This window comes from Saimiri boliviensis, chromosome 14 (assembly GCF_048565385.1).
Source record: "Saimiri boliviensis isolate mSaiBol1 chromosome 14, mSaiBol1.pri, whole genome shotgun sequence".
Classification (NCBI taxonomy): domain Eukaryota; kingdom Metazoa; phylum Chordata; class Mammalia; order Primates; family Cebidae; genus Saimiri; species Saimiri boliviensis.
In genome coordinates this window covers 55,160,476-55,181,087 of record NC_133462.1, presented here as the reverse complement: position 1 = coordinate 55,181,087, position 20,612 = coordinate 55,160,476, and the positions used below count along the sequence as shown (strand labels likewise).

At 34.7% G+C, this 20,612-nt stretch overlaps 1 protein-coding gene across 9 annotated transcripts in view; it reads right to left on the bottom strand.

The window, feature by feature from the left end:
* DENND1B (DENN domain containing 1B) overlaps nt 1–20,612 on the bottom strand; it is a 261,565-nt gene that overhangs the window by 111,137 nt on the left and 129,816 nt on the right. For 8 of the 9 annotated variants that reach the window (XM_074385082.1, XM_074385085.1, XM_074385084.1 and 5 more), the window contains one exon: nt 5,412–5,512. The exons of the other annotated variant lie outside the window; for it this stretch is intronic. In XM_074385082.1, coding sequence (XP_074241183.1) covers nt 5,412–5,512 — 101 coding nt within the window. The remainder of the gene's footprint in view (nt 1–5,411; nt 5,513–20,612) is intronic. 9 annotated transcript variants of the gene reach the window in all.

The window sequence follows — 20,612 nt, the reverse complement described above, 5'->3', positions numbered from 1 at the left end:
AAGAATATCAAGGTCTAGGCCATAATCTGAATTGAATCTTTTCCATACACCTCATAGCAAATATATCCTAAATAATCATCAAATTTATTTACATTCCTTTAGCACATCTTTTTCTTGATTCAATTAAATTCTTCTTTCTATGATACTGTTAATATATATCTTCACTGATTTATACCTCCTATGTCACCAAATATTTGGGTCAGTCAGTCTACAAATATTTATTAAGACTTACTGTTTGTCAGGCACTGTTCTGGAACTGGATGTACACAAGTAATCAATTTCCTCACCTACTATGCTATCTTTCCCCTCATGTATATTGTCTTTTACTTATTTAATTTTATAAATTCATATTTATCCAACTTTCACTTTCATTAATAATTTTAATAAAATTAAAAATACTCAAGAGAATAATCTTGAATTAATTAATTCAACACATGATATTTGTAGTACAGCAGGTGCCAGGCCTTAGGGTAGAAACTTGGGAACAATAACAGACAATATAAACAGAATATATTCCCTATGGATTTTATACTCTTGCAAAAAAATTAATATTTTAAATTATGTATAAAAATCAAATTTAATACATAAAATAAGAATTGCTGTTATTTCAGAAACAACTCATGAAATACAAGAAGAAAATTAATTCAACTTGACATTTCAAACCTAAAATATTATCTAATAGAAAAACATGAGAATTGACAGATATCTATGAAGGCAATGGCAGATATGTTAATAAATATTTTAAAATAAAACATTTTTGGCAATTCTTTTATAGACATCTTTGTGCTCTATTATCATACACCTTTTTTGTTAATGCAAACAGACAATCCTCTTTCTCAAAGGATTTGCATAATTTTCTAGACATCATTGTCATTATTAGAACAGAGCTGTCCAAATTTCTGTGTTCTCTTTGCTACTGAGAACCATCAATAGATTACATAGGCACCCTGACAGACCCAGAGATTTCAAAGTAACCTTAAAAAGTTCCAGATTTATTTAAAGATAGCTAACCACTAATCTATATATCCAGAATTTACAAACTAAGTGTTAAAGTTCTTATTTTACTCCTCGTTAGCCTGTATATTCTAGTTCATTACTTATTATTGTACTAGATTCTAATTCCCAGTTGTCTTTGCCCTTTGTAGCTTTGCCCCTTCCTATTTTTTTATTTTTTAATTTGAATGCAAGAGACCATATGGAATTGATCTGATACTCTGGGTATTTCACTTGGCTGAATGTTGAGAACTATTTACAGGTCTTGATATCCTTAAGACCTAACAGATTTTCTACTTTCAAAAGGAAACAGAAGGAACGAATGTGTCCTGTTCCACTATTTCCCTAGTTCAGGTTCTTACCCCTGGAATTCCTTCTGGGACTCCAGAAAAGAAGACATAAAATGCATATCACTAACAACTATAAGTCCACAACCAGGTTTCGATAACTTTTACAAAATCAAGTTAGGCAACTCCCTTGACCTTAAATATGTCAAGCCCTGCCCCCCAAAAATAGCATAAAATTATTGAAGTCATTGTGTAAACTTCCAATTCGCCTCACGTTAGGTTATCCTACTCACAAGATTTAGAATACAGAAAAGCCCATGCTCCCTGAAATTTCAAAGCACATTTTAGGAAAAGAGTTTTAAAACAGTTAAGGCTTCTAAAAACAATAATTACTAAGTCAATTTTACAAATGTTTGTGGGATAAATGGGTAGGTCAGAGTTTCATAAAATCAGAAGCAGTCTGCTAAATAATCTACCAAAATACTAGCAAATACATGTAGGAAAACATTTTTTAAACTTTATGAAAGATATTACTTCTCTTTAAAAGTATAAAAAACACATTTATAAAAATTGTTAAGCTGGCATAAAAATATCAATTAAAAAGCTTGTATGCAAAATTTAATCATATAGTAACTTGAAACTTTTAAAATGGGATCACTGGTTATCTCCCCATGTTCTCTTCTTAACAATTTCTCACAAAATCTGAAACATACAGATGTTAGAACTGTAAACATTATTAATCTAGTGACTAATTTCCTAAAATAATTACACTTTGCAGAATATAGAGTGAATAGTTGTTTCTTTCTCACAAAACTGGATTGTGTACATCCTACTATGAAATCACCAAAATCTCATGAAAAGTAACTTTGCAACCCTAGTTTAAATTTCCTAATTAGATTAGAGCATTAACAATTCAAGAATTCAAGAAGAGATTCTTGGCAACATAGATGTTTTGTCCTCTATGTGCAAAACTGTCCTATATCCTTTCTGTCAATGAAGTTATTTTGCAAAGATGGAATACAGATGCCTCCATTATGATTGCTGCTTCTTTTTAGCAGCAATTCATCTGTACTTAAGAATAGCTTTTTTTTTTTTTTTTTTCTTTTCAGGTTTTCTTACAAAGAGACCATTTATGACATAGACTATAAGAGCGGCCTATTGGGGGTAGTCTAAAGAATATAATTTACCATTTGTTTTTTTAAAAAACCTATCTCTTAGAAGCTAAATCTGCTCCTTTCATAAAAAAGTCATAAAGCCTAAAAAGTGACTCAGCCACTCCATGAACAAATAATAGATAATTATAATTTCACTAGTCCTAGAGTCACACTACCTGCTATGTGTTTATCGACTCAGATAGGTTAATAGTGCCTTGCAACATCAGAGACTTGCCACATCAAAGTCCTCTTACATTGGCTGATTAGGGGAAAATGTAGATGGTGTCATTTCCTCTCAGGGGCCTTCCCTAACCTACAGGAGAGTGTAGGCTACTTCTTCCTATGTGTTGCCATCCATAGTCTTTTGTATGCCTATGCTGTAATACTCACAGTATTGCAGTATTACACTGTGCTATGTGTGTGTGCATGTGTGCACATCTAAGTATGTGTGTATTTCTTGCTCTCTGTGAATCCTACAAGGACAGAAACTAAGTCTTATTCATTACACTGCATAGTCACAGCTTGTCAAATATTAATAGATGGTCGTTAAACGTTTAATGAACAAATGAATGGATGAATGAATCAACAAAGTAGCAATGCTTTATTGATGGACCAAGATGCGATATTCATGCATGGTCACAAGATGGCATTATGGCTCTCCACAGTTCAATCCACAGCAGAGCTACCAGTTGCAAAAACAGAAATACTTCATGGAGGTAGGATTACCTCAGGATTCAGAAAGTTCCAATCACGCCAAAGAGCTAGCAAGTATCTTTTCTTATCAAATCTTCATGATACTATTTTTGAACTGGAATATAAAAATTATTTAATCAAGTTCTATGAGATTGAAGGGATGATCTTGTAATTTTTTTGCCTTTTACAAGTAGATCAGTATGATTTTAACCTCAAGGATGGAAATGGAAGAAAACCATTTACCCTAGGACACAGCTTAGTTTACCAAGTTTTCCGACAACAGAAGAGAGCCAGAGTTTTAGATGGCTATTCTTTAAAAAATAATTCTACTACTCAGTTCCTATGATGGAAGCTGAGCCTGCCTTTGTGACCGTAAGCTGCAGGAAGTTTCAGAGAACTTCTTGTTTGAATATTACTGATTTACTCTTTGAAGCAGGGAGGTTTTTGGCATGGAAACTGTTAGAACTCAACCCAAAGGCTATTTCAGACATTAGAAACCAGAAAGAAAATTCCAGGGCCTGAAATAAGAAACAAGCTTCCCTCACTGAATATGATGGGAGGGGTAGAAACTATCAGAAAAGCTCTCGAAAAAATTAGTACAGAATTGCCTGTGTCACAGGATAGTTCCTAAATAACACTGTTAGAAGTCTTAAATGTATAATTCATTACAGATCATTGAGCTTAATTAAACATGCTTTACCTCTTAAGAGGTTATTTTAATAGGAAAATTAAGATGGTACTAATATATATATATATATATATATATATATATATATATAATGTAATTCTAAAGATACATTATGTAAAATCTTATATTATTTCCAAATACTGCTGTAAAATATATTTTTAAATAAAGTTTAATTACTGAATAGTATATACAAAGATCTATTGCATATGTCAACACAAATATATGAGATACCCTCCCTCTAAGGAATGCCAAAATCTTGTAGGTATGTTGGTCAAAGAAAAACTCTAAAATGAATGACAGAGGGCCTACTTACAGATTTAACTTTATTCTTAGACTTGTGTGTGTGACACTTAACAATATAAACTATATTCCCATAGTTTCCTGACAAACTGTTTCTCCTTTCTAGTTCTCAAATAGCGTAACAGCAGTGGTAGGTCAGTGGGCACCTACTTCACAGCGTTATCAGTACTAATAATACTACCAAGCTGTGGAAACACATCAATATACTAATACAATCAATATGTGGCCAAGTACATGTGTTGCCACTACAATCACTTGTTCTGAAGAGGGTTAGTCATAAAAAATTAAAAGAAACCCTCTATGTATGAACTGAAATCATTTTTAATCCTTAATATTTTCTGTCTTTTATGAAATAAGAAAGTTAAATGAATGCACTGATTCTAAAAGTGCTGTGTTTTAGTAACATTAGCTATTATACAAGCAAACACATTAAGGTCTAAATTGTTTCCTTCTATGTGTGTGCACAATGGTTTAGAGGAAAAATTCCATCACATTTCTTAAGAATTAGGCTACACCTGCAGAAGATGATTATGCAATGAAGATAACATATTTTCCCCCTAGTCTCGAGGAAGGCCCAGAAGCTGCCATTTAGGAGTCTAATCCTTGTTTAGCCTCGTAAGTATGCAGACTCTTCCAGGCAAAGAGAACAAGGAGGTTCTAGAGGCCTGGTTATTGGGTGGGTCTTGGGAATTGTGTCTAACACTAGGAAGCTTTTCAGAATTGCTCCAAATACTTTTCAGCACTGCTTTTCATGGTAGCTCAAGGGTGAGACTTTGACTTAAATCCAAAACAAGAATTCTTGTGTTAGAGACAAACCGTTTGTCAGTTCTTGGTATTTGGTGTGCCATTACGGGGAAAAAAAGAGGGGTGAAGAAGTGTGTTGTGAAGTAAAGGTAACAAGAATGTCCCCTGACAGAGACAATGTGGTATCTAGCAGACTTGCCAGACAAATTCTGACACGAGGATATTGGGTTCTCTAACTGGTAGCATAACTTCTGTACAGTTTTCCTAAACACAACTTGAAACTGTTCTTTTCTTCTATTTTGCATTGAGTTATCTAAATGACTGCAGAAGAAATTCACAAAACCTAAAGAACTTCATGTTTGCTAAGTATAAATTTGTGGTACCTTTCTACAGAATTATTCCGTCCTTCATAAAAGTCCTCTTTACTATTTATTAATATATAAGTTTCCATGATTTCTTTTAAATATATCCCCAAATTTACCTAATTAACAAAGAAACAGATTTCTAATCATGAAACCTAAATGTAAAGGAGCCTGGCAAAAGCCAGCTTACCAGCAGTAGTCCAGCAGGTGTGGAGGAAGCACTGGGATGTATATGTGTTGCCAGTACATTGGGTATAGGAGAGCAGCTGATCCATGGATACAGGCAGTTAACTAAAATGTGTAAAAGGATAATAAAAATAAGTCGCTGCTGACCCTCCAAACAAAAAGGAATGTTCAATGTATCAGTGATGAATGGTAATCACAGAACAATTTACATAATGACATAAATCACATTGTCTTTAGCAATTCTACATGTTAAAAGTCTTATGTCTCAGAGGCCCCTCTGAAGCATATATGAACAGCAAAAGTAGCTTCTTAGGAATCATGTAGATAGTTATAATCATCTGAAAATACAGAGCTTGGGATTGAAAACTTAGAACATAAGTAAAACTGAAAACTTAGGTGAATATCTGAGAAAAACTGTAGGAAATTACAATTTGTACAGCATAGTTTGTGCATCATTCAGATTAACATAACATGATTAAATATGGAAAGGAAGAGAGGCTGAAAGCTCCTAAGGGATATCATTAGGGCAAATTGCCAAAGAATGAAACATGAGCCAGTCAGGAGAGTCTGGAAGCTGCAATAATATCAGGGGACTTGAATGTTCGACAGTTGGAGCTTCAGTAATGTGTGAACTGCGGGTTATGGTATCAAGAGACTCTGTTCACTGACACATAGAATGTCACTATTGACCAGCGAACTGCCCAAGCTTGACAGCTGTACTACAGGAAGCCAAGTATATCATAATTTCATATTTAAACTGTTCATTCCAGATTAACATTTTGTTTCCTAGCTTTATATCACAACAGCTGTAATTACATTGTTGCTATTTTAAAGGTAACCGCCATTTTAATTGTTTTGTTTTGGTAAGCAGTTAATTAAACATTTTTTAGTGCTTAAGAAAAGGATATCACTTTTTCTCCCTTCTTCTGACCCTCATCAGAATTTTTTTTAATGTGACTTTCTTTCCATTTTCAATTATATTTCTGTAGATGTAAAGCCATTTTTATGTATAAAGCAACAATTAAATCATCATTCTTAATCATTTTAAAGTTTTGCTATAGTCCGTATTTCAAGATTATCAATTAAGTAATTTTATTCAACATGAAGATCAGAATTTTTTTAAAAAAATCTGAAAATGAACCAGACTTTCTATAAACCATTATCTCTATTATTATACAAAGAAACTGAAATAAACTACACGATAATCACAATTTTAAAAAATAAATGTATACAAAGCAATCCAAATCCTATTAATAGCCACATTTGTCTATGTTTAAATGCAAAATAGTTATACATTACATAAAAAGTCAGTTAAAATAATTCAGTTTGAACAAAAACCAAAATTTTTATTCAAAGTATATTCAACTTTGCCATATGATTCATATTTTTCCAGTCAGGTTTTTAATCAGTTTTATATGGCAAACAATGTATTTTGACTTCACTTAGGAGGTTACCATTAAAGGATTTTACTAACTTACAAGCTTTAATAGGTTATCATAGTATTTCCTCAATAAATATTACTTTTTAAATTCTTTAATTACAGCCTACAAAATGCCACTAGGAGGCATTCAAATACTTCTACTTAACAACTATAGATCATGGATTTATTTATGTTACAAACAGCAGCTGGGGGAAATGAAAATGGGGTTGATCTAACTCATTGTGTCAAATTCTCCAAGAGCTCTCAGGTACTCCTTAGTTGTAAATTAGGCCTCTTTAAAGCTGTATTAACTCTTTCCACCCACTCCCCCCCCCCTTTTTTTTTTTAATCTGATGGGGTAAAAGAGCTTATGTAGCTTTGAAAAGCAGCTAATTACTCAATTTCTCAATCTGCACACAGATGACTTTTTAAACAGCTCATTTAAAGCTTTAAAAACAACAAAAAAAAGAAAAAGTGTTCTTTTTTGTTGTTGTTACTGAGTAAATAAAAACTGTAGCAAGAGAAAAAGATACATTCTTAAAGTGAGGTGTTATGTTGAATAACTCACTTTATTTCACTGGGCATTTTTTTTACTGGGCAATTTATTTCACTGGGCATACCCAAAGTCCAAAGCTCTGTACTAAACGCTATGTAAATACTTCCCCTACCTCCTTGCTGGGCATCCTTAAATGAAGTTTTATGAGTTATTCACTAAGAAAATTCAACATTATCTGATGAATTTGACTAATTTCCTAGAGAATGATTTCTGTAATTATATGCACAGTCACAACATTTCTGCAATGGCCAGCATCTGGCAGAGGGTTGTGCCTGCTAATAAAGATCTACCAGGAGAGAAAGAAGCTCTATAGGACTTGGCAACTTTCTGGATGTGGGAGATAGGTGACAAGGAGAGGAAAAAATGTAAAACTCCTCCCCAACTACAGCTCTGGAACTAAGCAACCAGAATGAATTACTAAAGGTAATACAGCAAACATGTCACGTTTAAGTGGAATTATAAGAAATCTGCTTTGGCAAGTATTTGTTCTGTTAACCATGAGACTCCAAAATGGATATTTCCAAAGAAGACAGAAGCATCCCAGTGATGACCCCCTATATTCACCTAGTAGCATGCAAGAGTTGTGTAACTTTAAAAAAAATGAGAAAATACTATTATGGGATATTCTTTTAGAAAAGATAGCAAAGTTGCAAGTAAATGGAATAAAACAAATTTACTAGAAAATTTAACACATTCATTTGTAAATTGTATAAAATCATAACAAGTACGTTATAGACTAAAAATTAGGGCTTTGCTACCAACAAGCCATGTGACCTCTGGCACACCTGCTAATATAACCAGGTCTCAGTTTTCCAATCTTTAAAATAAGAACTCTATGCTAGATAATCTGTAAGCATTTTTCTCTCATAAATCAAATATTCTTTATTCTTAAATCAGATCAATTCTATCTTTTCTCTATTCTCATGTACTGAGATTTCTTCTATCCTGGTGGCTAAAGGGATATTATGACTGGACTATAATTCAGACCTATTTTCAAAATATATCTAAAGGTAATATCTAAGTGCTTTAAAGCCCAAGACAATTATGCAACTGAAATATTATAATAATTTATTTTCTTAATTCAACAAAAATTTTGAGTGCTTGCTATACGGAATCGAAATTCCTATGAGGCAACAGGGACACAGCACTAAACAGAACAAAGTCCCTGTTTCTACAGAGCTTACGTGTTAGTGGAAAAGCAAGCAATAAACAAGGAACATCAACATGTCAGTCAGAGATTAGGTCTATCAAGAAACCTGAAGGGGGAATGGTGGGGGTGGGGCTATTTTAGATAAGAGGATTACAGAAGAACTCTAATGTGGTGACATATGAACTGAAACCTAACTGAAGGGAGAAAGCAAACTCCTGGATTTGGGAAGAAGAGCATTCCAGGTAAATTAAACAAGGCATTCAGAAGTCCTAAGTGGGAACGTGCTGGGCATCTTCACAGAGCAATGGGGAGGCCAGTGAGATTAGACTGGAGAAAGCGGGAGAACGGCAGAAGATGAGGTCAGACAGAGAAAGAGTCAATGACGGAGAGAGCCTTCTAGGACATGGCAAAGACTCTGAGTGTTATTCTGGGTGAGATTTTTACACACCTCTGAAGACAGTGCTATCATCATATATTATTTAACTGGAACATTTTGAGAATATATAAGTTAAAGGAAAATAAACTAGATATTTTAGAAGTTTGGTTTGCAAATAAAGTACCACAAAGAAATGAGAGCAATTTAATAAGCCACATAAGAAGAATTTTATTAATTTAAAGTGATTTATGATATATGAAATCTTTAAGCTTAAAGAAAAATGAAATATCAGATAATTTTTCTTTGGGCTATTACCCAAGATCACATAATCTGGTTAGAGACAGGTTGCTTCTTTAAAACCACAGTTCTCTTCACAAAAGTAGAAAAAAGGGTAAGGGAAAGAATTTCCATGTTTCAGTTCAAACATAACTCTGGCATTATACCCTGAAACGGAGTAATACACTGTTAAAAATTTTTCAGAGAAAAATGAATTTACCAAATAAAAGTTTATGGAAAAAAAATTCTTATCTTTATGTGGCATATGAATATTTAAAATGCACATATATTTTCAGCATATCCAATATATTAAACTAATGCAGTTCCAAAGAGCTGATTAATACAAAATAAAAACATTGGGAATACTGATTTACTATGGACTCCAATTACAACATAAGCATATATGGGCATCATGAGAGGGACAAGAACTAATGCCCTTTGAAACCAGACAGAGAAAACTAACAGTAAGGTCAGCAATAGTTAACTTAGTCACAGAAAAACGGCACTTGAAACTTCTGGTCCCAAGTCACCAGGTCCAAATATAGACACTGCCATTGAAAATAAGAGCAACAATGAATGTTTATATAATGCTTACCATGTGCCAGGAACTGTTATGAGTACTCCAAGTACTCATATCTAATCCTCACAGCAACCTCATGAAGTACTATTATCATTATATCTATTTAACAGATTAAGACACTAAGACAAAGTTCAACGCAATTGCCCATGATCATAAGCCTGTAAACAGCAAAGCCAGGATACAAATGGAGGCAGGCTGGATCCAAAGTATAGTAATCTCTATTTCAAACTGCGTTCCATTTAAAAGATTTTAAATTCCCATCATTATGAGGCTTTGAATAACATCTACTGACTGGAAATACTGTGCTTTATACTAATTGTATAATAGAGAATGCATCTTTGGACCAAACAGTCAAACAAGAACCACTGACCTTTGTATGAGAAATCTATGCTAGACAGAGATCTGATTTACAAAACTTTCCTCAGGCAACACAGCCTGTCTCAGCAGGAAACTAATAGAATAGACTCTTTCAGAAAATGTTAAAAGGATAAGATCATTGATAAAATTTCTCCAAGGTTATCATCTCAACTTGTATCTGTGAGTACACCTAAGTTTGAAGCCCAACCAATGTTGTCTTGCTTTGTGATACAAAATCTGATTTGTTCCTTCTTCTTAAACCATATTTACTAGAAGGTATCAGTCTATTAATAAAACTAGAATTGTTTTACACAATTAAATAGGCATGTATTTTGAGAGGGGAGAAAGGGATATTTATCAGATGCCCATGGACACAGCAGAAAAACAGTCCATCTAGTATAATCACTACTATAAATAATAGCACTATCAAAACCAGCACACCTTACAGGTGAAGGTATCATATAGACACATTGCTTCTCACAATATTCTAGCCTCTGTATCACCTATTTAGATGGTGCCTCATTCTTTAGTAGAAATCCTACACTTCAACTAGAATTATATGAGTTACTACTAGGGTTATATGAGTTACTGAAGGGCAGATTTATATTCCCTGAGAAAATATTTATTGATAAAATCCAAGAAACATGTATTAGAGACTTCATCTGTTTGTTTGTAACTGAATCAATACTTAATTTAGAAATTTAAGCACTATAAATAACTGTAAGTACAGAATAAATTGCTGCAGATGGGAATGCAATAAATTCCTCATAAAACTTTTAAAAAATGGCGAAAACCATAAAGAAAACATCTGCTTAAATACATTTAATTTATATTCACATTTTAAAGTTTAGACCAAAAAAGGTAGTGGCAGGGTATTTGAAAACATTATCTCAACTACAAAATAGTCTCACTTGAGAAAAACTCTCAGGTTGAGAGTTATTTTAAAAATGTTTGGGGAATAGCAATTTCACCTAACGCAAAAACAATATTTTGTACATCTTTTAAAATAGATTTTTTAGAATAGTTTCAGGTTCATAGCAAAACTGAGCAATGAGTACAGAAATGTCCCATATTTTCCCTTCCCTGACACATGCAGAGTTTCCTCCATCATCAACATACCTCCCCACATATACACTGTTACAGCTGATGAACCTATATTGACATAACATTGTCACCTGAGTCCCTAATTTACATTACAGTTTACACATTTGGTGTTGTACATGTGACATGTATCCATCATATAATACTATAAAAATGCTCTGTTAAATATTTAGGTATAAATCTAACAAAATATTTATATAATCTATATAAAGAAAACTAAAAATTCTGATGAAAGAAATCGAAGAACTAAATAAATGGAGAGATACTCCATGTTCATGAATAGGAAGACTCAGTACTGTCAAGATGTCAGTCCTTCCAACTTGATCTGTAGATTACAGTCCCAATCAAAATCCCAGCAAGTTATTTTGCAGAAAACAAGAAGCTGATTCTCAAGTTTATATGGAGAAGCAAGAGACCCAGAATAATCAACACAATTCTGAAAGAACAAAGTTGGAGGACTGACACTATCTGACTTCAGAACTTACTACCGAGCTATAATAAGACAGTGTAGCATTTATAAAAGAATATACAATTAGATCAATGGTACAGAATAGAGTGCCCACAAATAGACCCACATAAATATAATCAACTAATCTTTGACAAAGAAGCAAAGACAATACAACGAATAAAAGACAGTCTTTGCAAAAAATGGTGCTGGAACAACTGAACATCCACGTGCCAAAAAAATGAATCTAGATACAGAACTTACGCTCTTTATGAAAATTTACTCAAAATGAATCACAGACCTAAATGTAAAATGCAAAACCGTAAGAGCCCTAGAGGATAATACAGGAGAAAATTTACATGATCTAGGGCTTGGCAATGACTTTTAGAGACAACACCAGTCATAAACCATAAAACACTTAATTGATAAGCTGGATTTCATTAAATTTAAAATTTCTGTTCGGTGAAAAACGCTGTCAAGAAAATTAAAAAAGAAGCCACAGACTAAGAGGAAATATTTGCAGAAGGAATATCTGACAAGAGACTGTTAATCCAAACTATACAAAACTCTTAAAATTCAATAATAAGAAAATAACCCAATTAAGAAATGGGTCAAAGACTGTAACAGATGCCTCACCAACACAAAGACATACAAATGAAAAATAAGCATATGAAAAGATGCTCCAAATCAGAGGTCATCAAGGAAAGGTAAATTAAAACAACAAGGAGATACTACTACACACCTATCAGAATGGCCAAAATCCAGGACACTGACAGCAAATGTTGATGAGGATGTGGAACAGAAATTCTCATGGTGGGAATGCAAAATGGTACAGCCACTGTGGAAGACAGTTTGGTGGTTTCCAATAAACCTAAACTTTTTTATACTTTATTTTCTTCCTTTATTCTCTTAGGATGATACCTTAGCCTCTTTGGGATACTATAACAAAATACCTTAGAGTAGGTAACTTATTATTAATAGAAATTTATTTCTCACCATTCTGGAAGCTAAGAAATCCAAGATCAGGGTATCAGCATAGTCAGTGTCTAATAAAGGCTTGCTCTCCTCTCCATACATGGCACCTTGCTACTGAATCCTCACATGACAGAAGGGACTGAACAGCTCCCTTGTACCTCTCTGATAAAGTTACTAGTCGCATTCATGAGGGCTCATGATTTCATTACTTCCTAAAGGCCCTATCTCTTAATACTATCATATTAGGGTTTAAATTCCAAAAATATAAATTTGGGGAGACACATTCAGACCATAATAGATGGTAAATTCTGATATTTCACTGCTAAAAGTTTATTCTAAGCTATTTCCATCATACCCAAGTCCTACAAAAGTTCTAATCATCTCACATTTAATCATTGGTTTATTAGCTCTTCCTAGCTAAATGACTCTACATTTTTCGTGCTTGCTTCCTTCAGGTATTCATTCTTTCTTTCATTTTATAATTGAGAACATTGAGGCAAAATTAAGCCAATTGCCCAAGATTACTAAGCTAGTAAGTGGGACGCCAAACATGTGCCAGACAATATTATTAGCAGTGAGAATACAGTAATGAACAAAACAGACAAAAACCTGGGCTCTCAAGGAACTTACATTCTAGTTCCCCTCTATGCACCACCATTGCTGTTGTACTCACCTCTTCACAAATCTTTGGATTTCTGTGCTATCCCATTAAACATAAATGTCTATACCCTCAAATACATCTCTTCAGCTACATGACATTTCCCTCTCACTAAATTTATTGCTTTCTAATTCTCAAACTCAATTCAATAGCAGTTTTTCTTTTCCTAGAGTAGGAAATCTACTTTTCCACCAAATTTCAAGAGTATAACACTACAGTACTCCTCAAATCTGTCTATATTTTCTCTTCACAAATATCAAAACTCTACATTCTAGAAGACTAAGAGTTAGGATATTCATATGGTTTATACAAAAATTACATAATTTGGCAATCATTAAAAAAATAAATTATACAATATAAGAATCATTGTATTTAACAACTAGAAAGGATCTTAGAGCTCACTCTTGTTCAATTGTTCAATTTCTTCATTTTTTTAGACAAGCAGTTTCAAGGTGAAAGAAATTAAATGGCTTATACGAAGATGGCTGATCTACTGTTGAGTACTTAGGACTAAAACACAAATCTCTAATTTTAGAAGATATTATTCATATAAATATATTACTACCATATTTTCAGACAATATTCCAAATAAAGAGTAAATAAAATCTGATTGAAGCTACTCTTTATTAGTCACATTGGAAACCATAATTTAAAATATCTCTCACCCAGAACAAAATAAAACTGATCACAAACCACCAGCAACTGAAAAAGAGACAATCATCATGGCAGAAAAACGACAAAGTAAATTTCAAACCTGTAGACTTAACAAATATAATCTGTAATTAAGAATAATTATACATATACATGATGTATTTTAATGTTAACATTACTACATATACCTTTATCTTATGTATGTTTAACATGTGTGTATATTTAGCATCCATATCATATATGTTAATATATGTATGTATACGTGTGTATCTGCATACACATACCTATCAAGTGAAAATTTGCTGTTAGTAAATGATATCAAGAACTGTCCCCTTATAAAGCAGATACTAAAGAAACACTTGCTAAAGACTTGTCCTGTTTGTGTCATTCTACACGCTCCCTTTTTTTTTTTTTTTAACCTACTCTCAAACTGATACCACAGGCAACAGACTTTTCCTTGCAAATGTTTATAAAAACCCAACCTCACCTCCCTCTTAAGGTCACTGTCCTAGTTCAGGAGCTAATCACCTCTTCCTTTTATTACTGTAACAGTCTTTTAACTGGTCTCTTGTCAGTTGGATTTTCCCTACTCCATTTCTTCTTTTATAAGGCCACCAGTGTTATCTTCTCCAAAACAAAACTTGTCATGTCATGTACCTCATTTGCTTCCCCACAATCTGTTGGATAAAGCCAAATCTCTTAAATTAGCAAATGTGACTCTTCACAATCTGGCCACTGTTTGTTTATATCCCCAACTGTAGTATGATTGCTCTCTCTCCCACTCTCTCTATACACACACACAAATAGTAACATATTAAACATATATTTCCTAGATATGATACAAATTCCTTTCCAGAATGAGGTATTATATTGAAGTCAACTCTGTAGTCTACCACTTTACCTCCTAATATTTCCCATGTTAGAAATTTTATCATATTGAATGTCCCTGACTCACTGACATTGCTATAGAATAACATCCTTGACTCACTGATACTGCTCTGGAATCACAAATCAGTAACTTTGAAATTCCCAGGACTTAGTACCCGGCAAATAATAGCATTTAGCAATGCAAAAATGAATCAATACTTATATACCTTATCTTTGGAAACTCTACCCACGACAAATATTTCTTTCAAAATAAAGGCATTTGTTTCCTTCTCAGGTGGTTAACTATTTTTAACTCCTTCCTATTTAACGGGAGAATGCTTCTACTTGAATTTTAAGATGCCACTTGGCTCATTGGAGTGCCATATACCACTGAATCAACAGGCTGAAAAAGAGGAAGTTAATCTACTGGCTGGAGTGATTCTTCTCAATAACCAAAGGGGACCTGAGGTGCTTCTACACAATACAGGCAAAGAGAAATGTGTCTCAAACGAGAGGGTTCTCTATGGGGCCTCTTTGACTTGCATGCCTAAAATATAAGTTAATGAAAAACTACAACAACCAAACACAACAGAACCTTTGAGGATTGAGACTCTTTGAAAATGGGTCATTTTACCAGATAAAGATCCTATTCAGGTGAAGTTCTAGCTGAGAGGGACAGAAATAAGAAATGGGTAACAGAAGGAAGCCATACATAACAATTACGGCCTCTTGACCAGTTAAATAAACAAGGGCTTTTCCTTTGGAGGAAAGAGTGAGAATGTCTACATTTGTAAAAATAATAGTTCTATGTTATTAGGTATAAATATAGATTTGTTTTATTGTACAGGAATTCAAATGTGTGTAGAAGGGTGCAAATGAGGCTGAATATCCCAAGGGGTGGACTATACCAATTATCAACTTATTGCCCAAATCTGCCCCTCACTGCCTAATCTGTGAAAATGGACCTGGATTCTGGATAGTTTTCCTTTTAGCAATTGGCATGACGTCGAACTTTGTTAGGAGAGGGCACTAAAGAGACAATGCAAAAAAGAAAGGACTTGTTCCTGGTTCCAGTGAGATACTCTGCAGGCTCCCACAAAGCCTATGGCTCAGCAAGGGCTGGCTCCTACTGCACATGCAGCTTCCCTAGGGCCCGTTTCCTGCAGCACAGGTGTCCACCAAGTTCCCACACAGCGGGCAGTTTCTAAAGGGCCTGGCTCCTCGGCACTCCCCGACATTACAGCAACGCACCTCTGGCTCCTGCAGCACTTGAAGCCTTTCCAGTGCCTGGTCTCTGCAGCACAGGAGGCATCTCCTGCACCGGATTATTGGAGTGTACAATTTCCAACAGTACCAAGTGGCCAGCAGCTTCCCTTTGTCAGTTTTTTAAGGGAGTGACACCAGTAACAAAATCCTAGTGAATAGCTTCACCTTAGGAGGTATGAGTCTGCTGCCAGTGAGGCATCTCTCAGAAAACAGCTTCCCCAGTACCTTTCATATGGCTTTCCAGCAAGTTCTAAAGAATGGCATTTCTCTGCAGGCAGCCAGGTACCCCAAAGGGCAGGATTCCAGAAAATTCTGCCAGTGGGGCACCACAGCAACTTCTCTGCCATCCAATGAGCCACAGCTGTGCCCTTTCCATTGGGGTCTGGATCTCATACCCAGATGGGGCTCCTTCCCTGGGTGCTCTATCTCAGCCCTAAGACTATCAGCTGCTTTATATTTGGTATTATTTCTATATTCTTTAGCATTCTCTTCACTTCTTAGTAGCCCATGCCTTGTTATTCTAATCCCATGTTATAGTTTTTAAATTCTTTATATTAAACTTTCCTGGTCACACCCAGACTGATACAAAGGCTGTGACTTTATCATCTTACCTGCAGAACACTGCCTGGCATGAGTTAAGCATTCCTTAAATGAGGAATGATTCAATGAATGAACAAATGAACATTTTTTCATAGAAAGAAAGTAATAAACTTTCTATTTAGGACTATATGAAGACCAAACAATATCAAACCAAGTTCCTGTGAAGGCTGAATAGGAGTCATAATTGCAATACAAATTCATAAAGCTGAAAATGGTTTAAGATGTATTAATAAAGTTTTCCCCAGGGCATTAGAATTTTGACATAGACTTTAAAAAAAAATTCTCCAGTACAAAATAGCTAAACAAAAATCTTCTTTTAAAGACAAAACCTACATAGAAATTAGTGCCTAGGTTGGGCACAGTAGCTCATGCCTGTGATCCCAGCAACTTTGGGAGGCTGAGGCAGGAGTACTGCTTGAGCCCGGAGTTGGAGAGGAGCCTGGGCCACATGGTGAAATCCCATCTCTACAAAAAAAAAAAATAGCTGGGCACAGTGGGGGCATGCCTATAGTCTCAGCTACTTGGGAGGCTGAGGTATGGGAGGGCACTTGAGATCATGGGCAGAGGCTGCAATGCGCTAAGATCACACCACTACACTCCAACACCTTGGCAACACAGTGCAACTCTGTGTCAAAAAAAAAAAAAAAAAAAGGAAGAGAAGGGGGAAGGGAGAAGGGGGAAGGGGGATGGGAGAGGAGGGAGAGGGGGAGGGGAGGGAGGGGAGGGGAGGGGAAGGGAAGAGAGGGAAGGGGGAAGGGAGAGAGAAGGGAGGGGAAAGGAAGAAGAAAGATAAAAGAAAAGAAAAGAAAAGAAAAGAGAAAATAGCACCTAACTTGGAAACTTCAGGATTTACAAAGAAACTTTTATTATTTAAAGAGACAAACATCAAAGAGATAAATCAAGAGATACATTTCTACTTGACAAAGACACAGTTTCTACTCTGGTATTTTCATTACAGATGAACACTTTATATTTTACACTACAATATAATTAATATTTTATTTTATAAACATTTCTGATACAATTTAAATGATTAAATTTATTCTTCAATACATACATGAACACACACAAACACACACAACCCATGGTTTTTAACATTTCATTTATTTTATTTTATTTTTTGAGACAGGGTCTCGTTCCGTTGCCAGGCTGGAATATAGTGGTGTGATCATGGATCACTACAGCACTGAACTCCTGGGCTCAAGCAAACCTTCCACCTAAGCCTCCTGAGCATCTGGGATTACAGGCATGTGACACCACACTACACTGCCCAGGCTATTCTCAAACTCCTGGGATCAAGCAATCCTCTCACCTCAGCCTCCCAAAGTGCTGGGACTATAGGCATGAGCTACCATCCCAGGTACGTTTTCATTTTTTTAAAGAGATTGATGTCTAATACCGGAGAGCTTGACAGATTCCCTAATAATTAAAATTTGAGAAGGGTATGTGGTAAACGCTATGGTAGTTCAGAGATGAAAGACGTTACACTGGTTACCCATAAAAACTAAACCTTCTGAAAAGGAAACCAGATTTTGAAAAGCAGCAGCACAGGTGGGAGACTTAAAAACACATATGAGGAAGAGCAAAAAGTGCAATTTCATGTATTCACTCTGAAAATTATTGTTAAAAGCTACTATGGATACCTACCTTCACTGTCCTAAGAGACAAATACATTGTAGTGACTGACTGAACCAGATTAAACAACAACCACAAAAAGCTGCCTTGATAACCTCACTGTCTAGAGATCTGTGCGGACTATAAGTAATTGAAAAACTTAGAAAGAAAAGTTTAGGGTCAGATAATGGATAGTGTTTTACCAGACTTAGCAGTTTAAAGGCAATGACTAACCAATAAATGTTTTTTTATTCCAAAGGATTGAGTAATCACATGTATAATGAATTGAAAAGATGAGAAAATGTGACATCCAAACAGAAGATAAGGGCTAGCCCTAAAAGTGGTATTCAATATGGGAGAAAACTATAAATATGACATCTGGGGACAATCGACTAGACTTGCAAAGACAAGGAAAAAAATCGCTTCACTGTAAGTAATTCAAATAACAAACTGAAGCTCCTTAAGGGAAGAGATACTTCATGGGGGCTGAATGGAAGGATACATTTGGTTTTATACGATGGCCATTGTAAAAGGGGAAATTGCTTAAAGGTTGCAAACATATACTTTGGAGTCATACAGAATTGGTTAAGTCAATTCTTAGTACTAAGGCCTTGGGTAACATACTCCCTCTCAATTTCAAAATCTACATTTTTATCTATCTATTGTGGATAACAACTGTATCTACCACATAATACATAATAATTAAATGAATTAGTTTCAATAAATTTCTCAGTAAAGTAGCTCAAAGCATGCCCAATAATATATATTGGTTATAACTATTACTAACATCATCATCATTTCATGTAAGTGAATTCGGTATATACGATCTGAAAATAATATCTGTGGGAAGTAATAACTGCTGAACTAAGACAGTGAAATGGAGAACAGGAATCAGAAAAGAAACGATTAAGGAGGTAGAACCTACAGGATATAGGTGATGAAAACGGATGAGAAGGAAGGGTAATTCACCAAATTAACCCTATATCATAGGAGAAAGAGATTATGGGGACAAGATGGTGAGTTCCATTTTGGAAATACTGAATGGGATATCCACAGTGAGTTAAACTGCATTATAAGAAAGCTCACTGGAAGAGAAAAACTTGCCTAATGGCAAAATGAAAAAAAAAAAAGTATAGTATATAAAAACAAATATAGAAGGTACGTTTTAAAATAAACACACTACCCTCAACAGTTTTACTAAATAAACAAAACCAATACATACATTTTTCCTTTTATTTAGTGTTGATTACCAATATCAGCAGAAAACTCATTGTTCCATATAAAAAATACTAACATTAACACTGCCTATAGGCCATAAAGACAGGAAAAAAGAAAAAAAAATACTTGGTAAACCCAAATCATCCAAGGCAATTTTTGTGGATATCAGAGTTGTAGGAACAAAGCTTATAGAACCTAGGGAAATGACAACTTAATGCAATTCTCTGATAATTTCATAATTGTTATATTACAAATTCTGTGAATTATAAGTCAATTATTTACTTTTAGAACACAAATGGACTAAATCATAAAGGCAGAAATATGTGTTTATTTCTTGAAAAGCAGAGCCATTACCACTACAGGAGTTGGAAGATACAAATGCCTCTAGTTTTCCTGTAACACAAGAGTCTCCTTCAGATAACATTGGCACAACCCTTCCAATACAGTCTCCCGATGACCTCAGCAGTACCGTTTCCCCACTCCAGTCATATTCACTTCGCACCGAATAAAAGTACAATGTTCAGAATGCACATGCCAAATAACAAACTGCTAAGTAGAATTATTTACAGTTTCAGATGACATGACGGGTTGTTTATGGGTTTGGGGAAGAATTAAAAATCTAAAACTTGCTTCTGGATTCTTTCTCTGAGAGATCATGATAACAGTTTTTAACCAAACCACTTCGCTGCAGCTTTAAAAACATGAGGGTCAAAAATGCACTTGAATAACCTTAACTAGGAAGCAAGCCTACATAATCTTTGTTTTCTCACCAACCGTTCAATTCTTCATCTCCAGAAAGAGTCTCTGCACTTCGGGTTTCAGACTAAATGCTGACACAGGTGGCACCACTACAAGACAAATCAAGAATATGTATAATCCAGATGAAGAGGCGAAAATCCTCTGGACTCCCTTTCATTCTGACTAAACCTATAAAATCTACATTTAATAGCTGATTTTCCAGAGATCGAAAGATTTCCTTTTACACATACCCTTGATGGAATTAATGAGAGAAGGAGAGAAAAGCATATGCGCAAATGCCTGGGGGCAACTGTAACAAAGAGAGAACTACAGTTTATTAACGTAAGTCCAGCACTC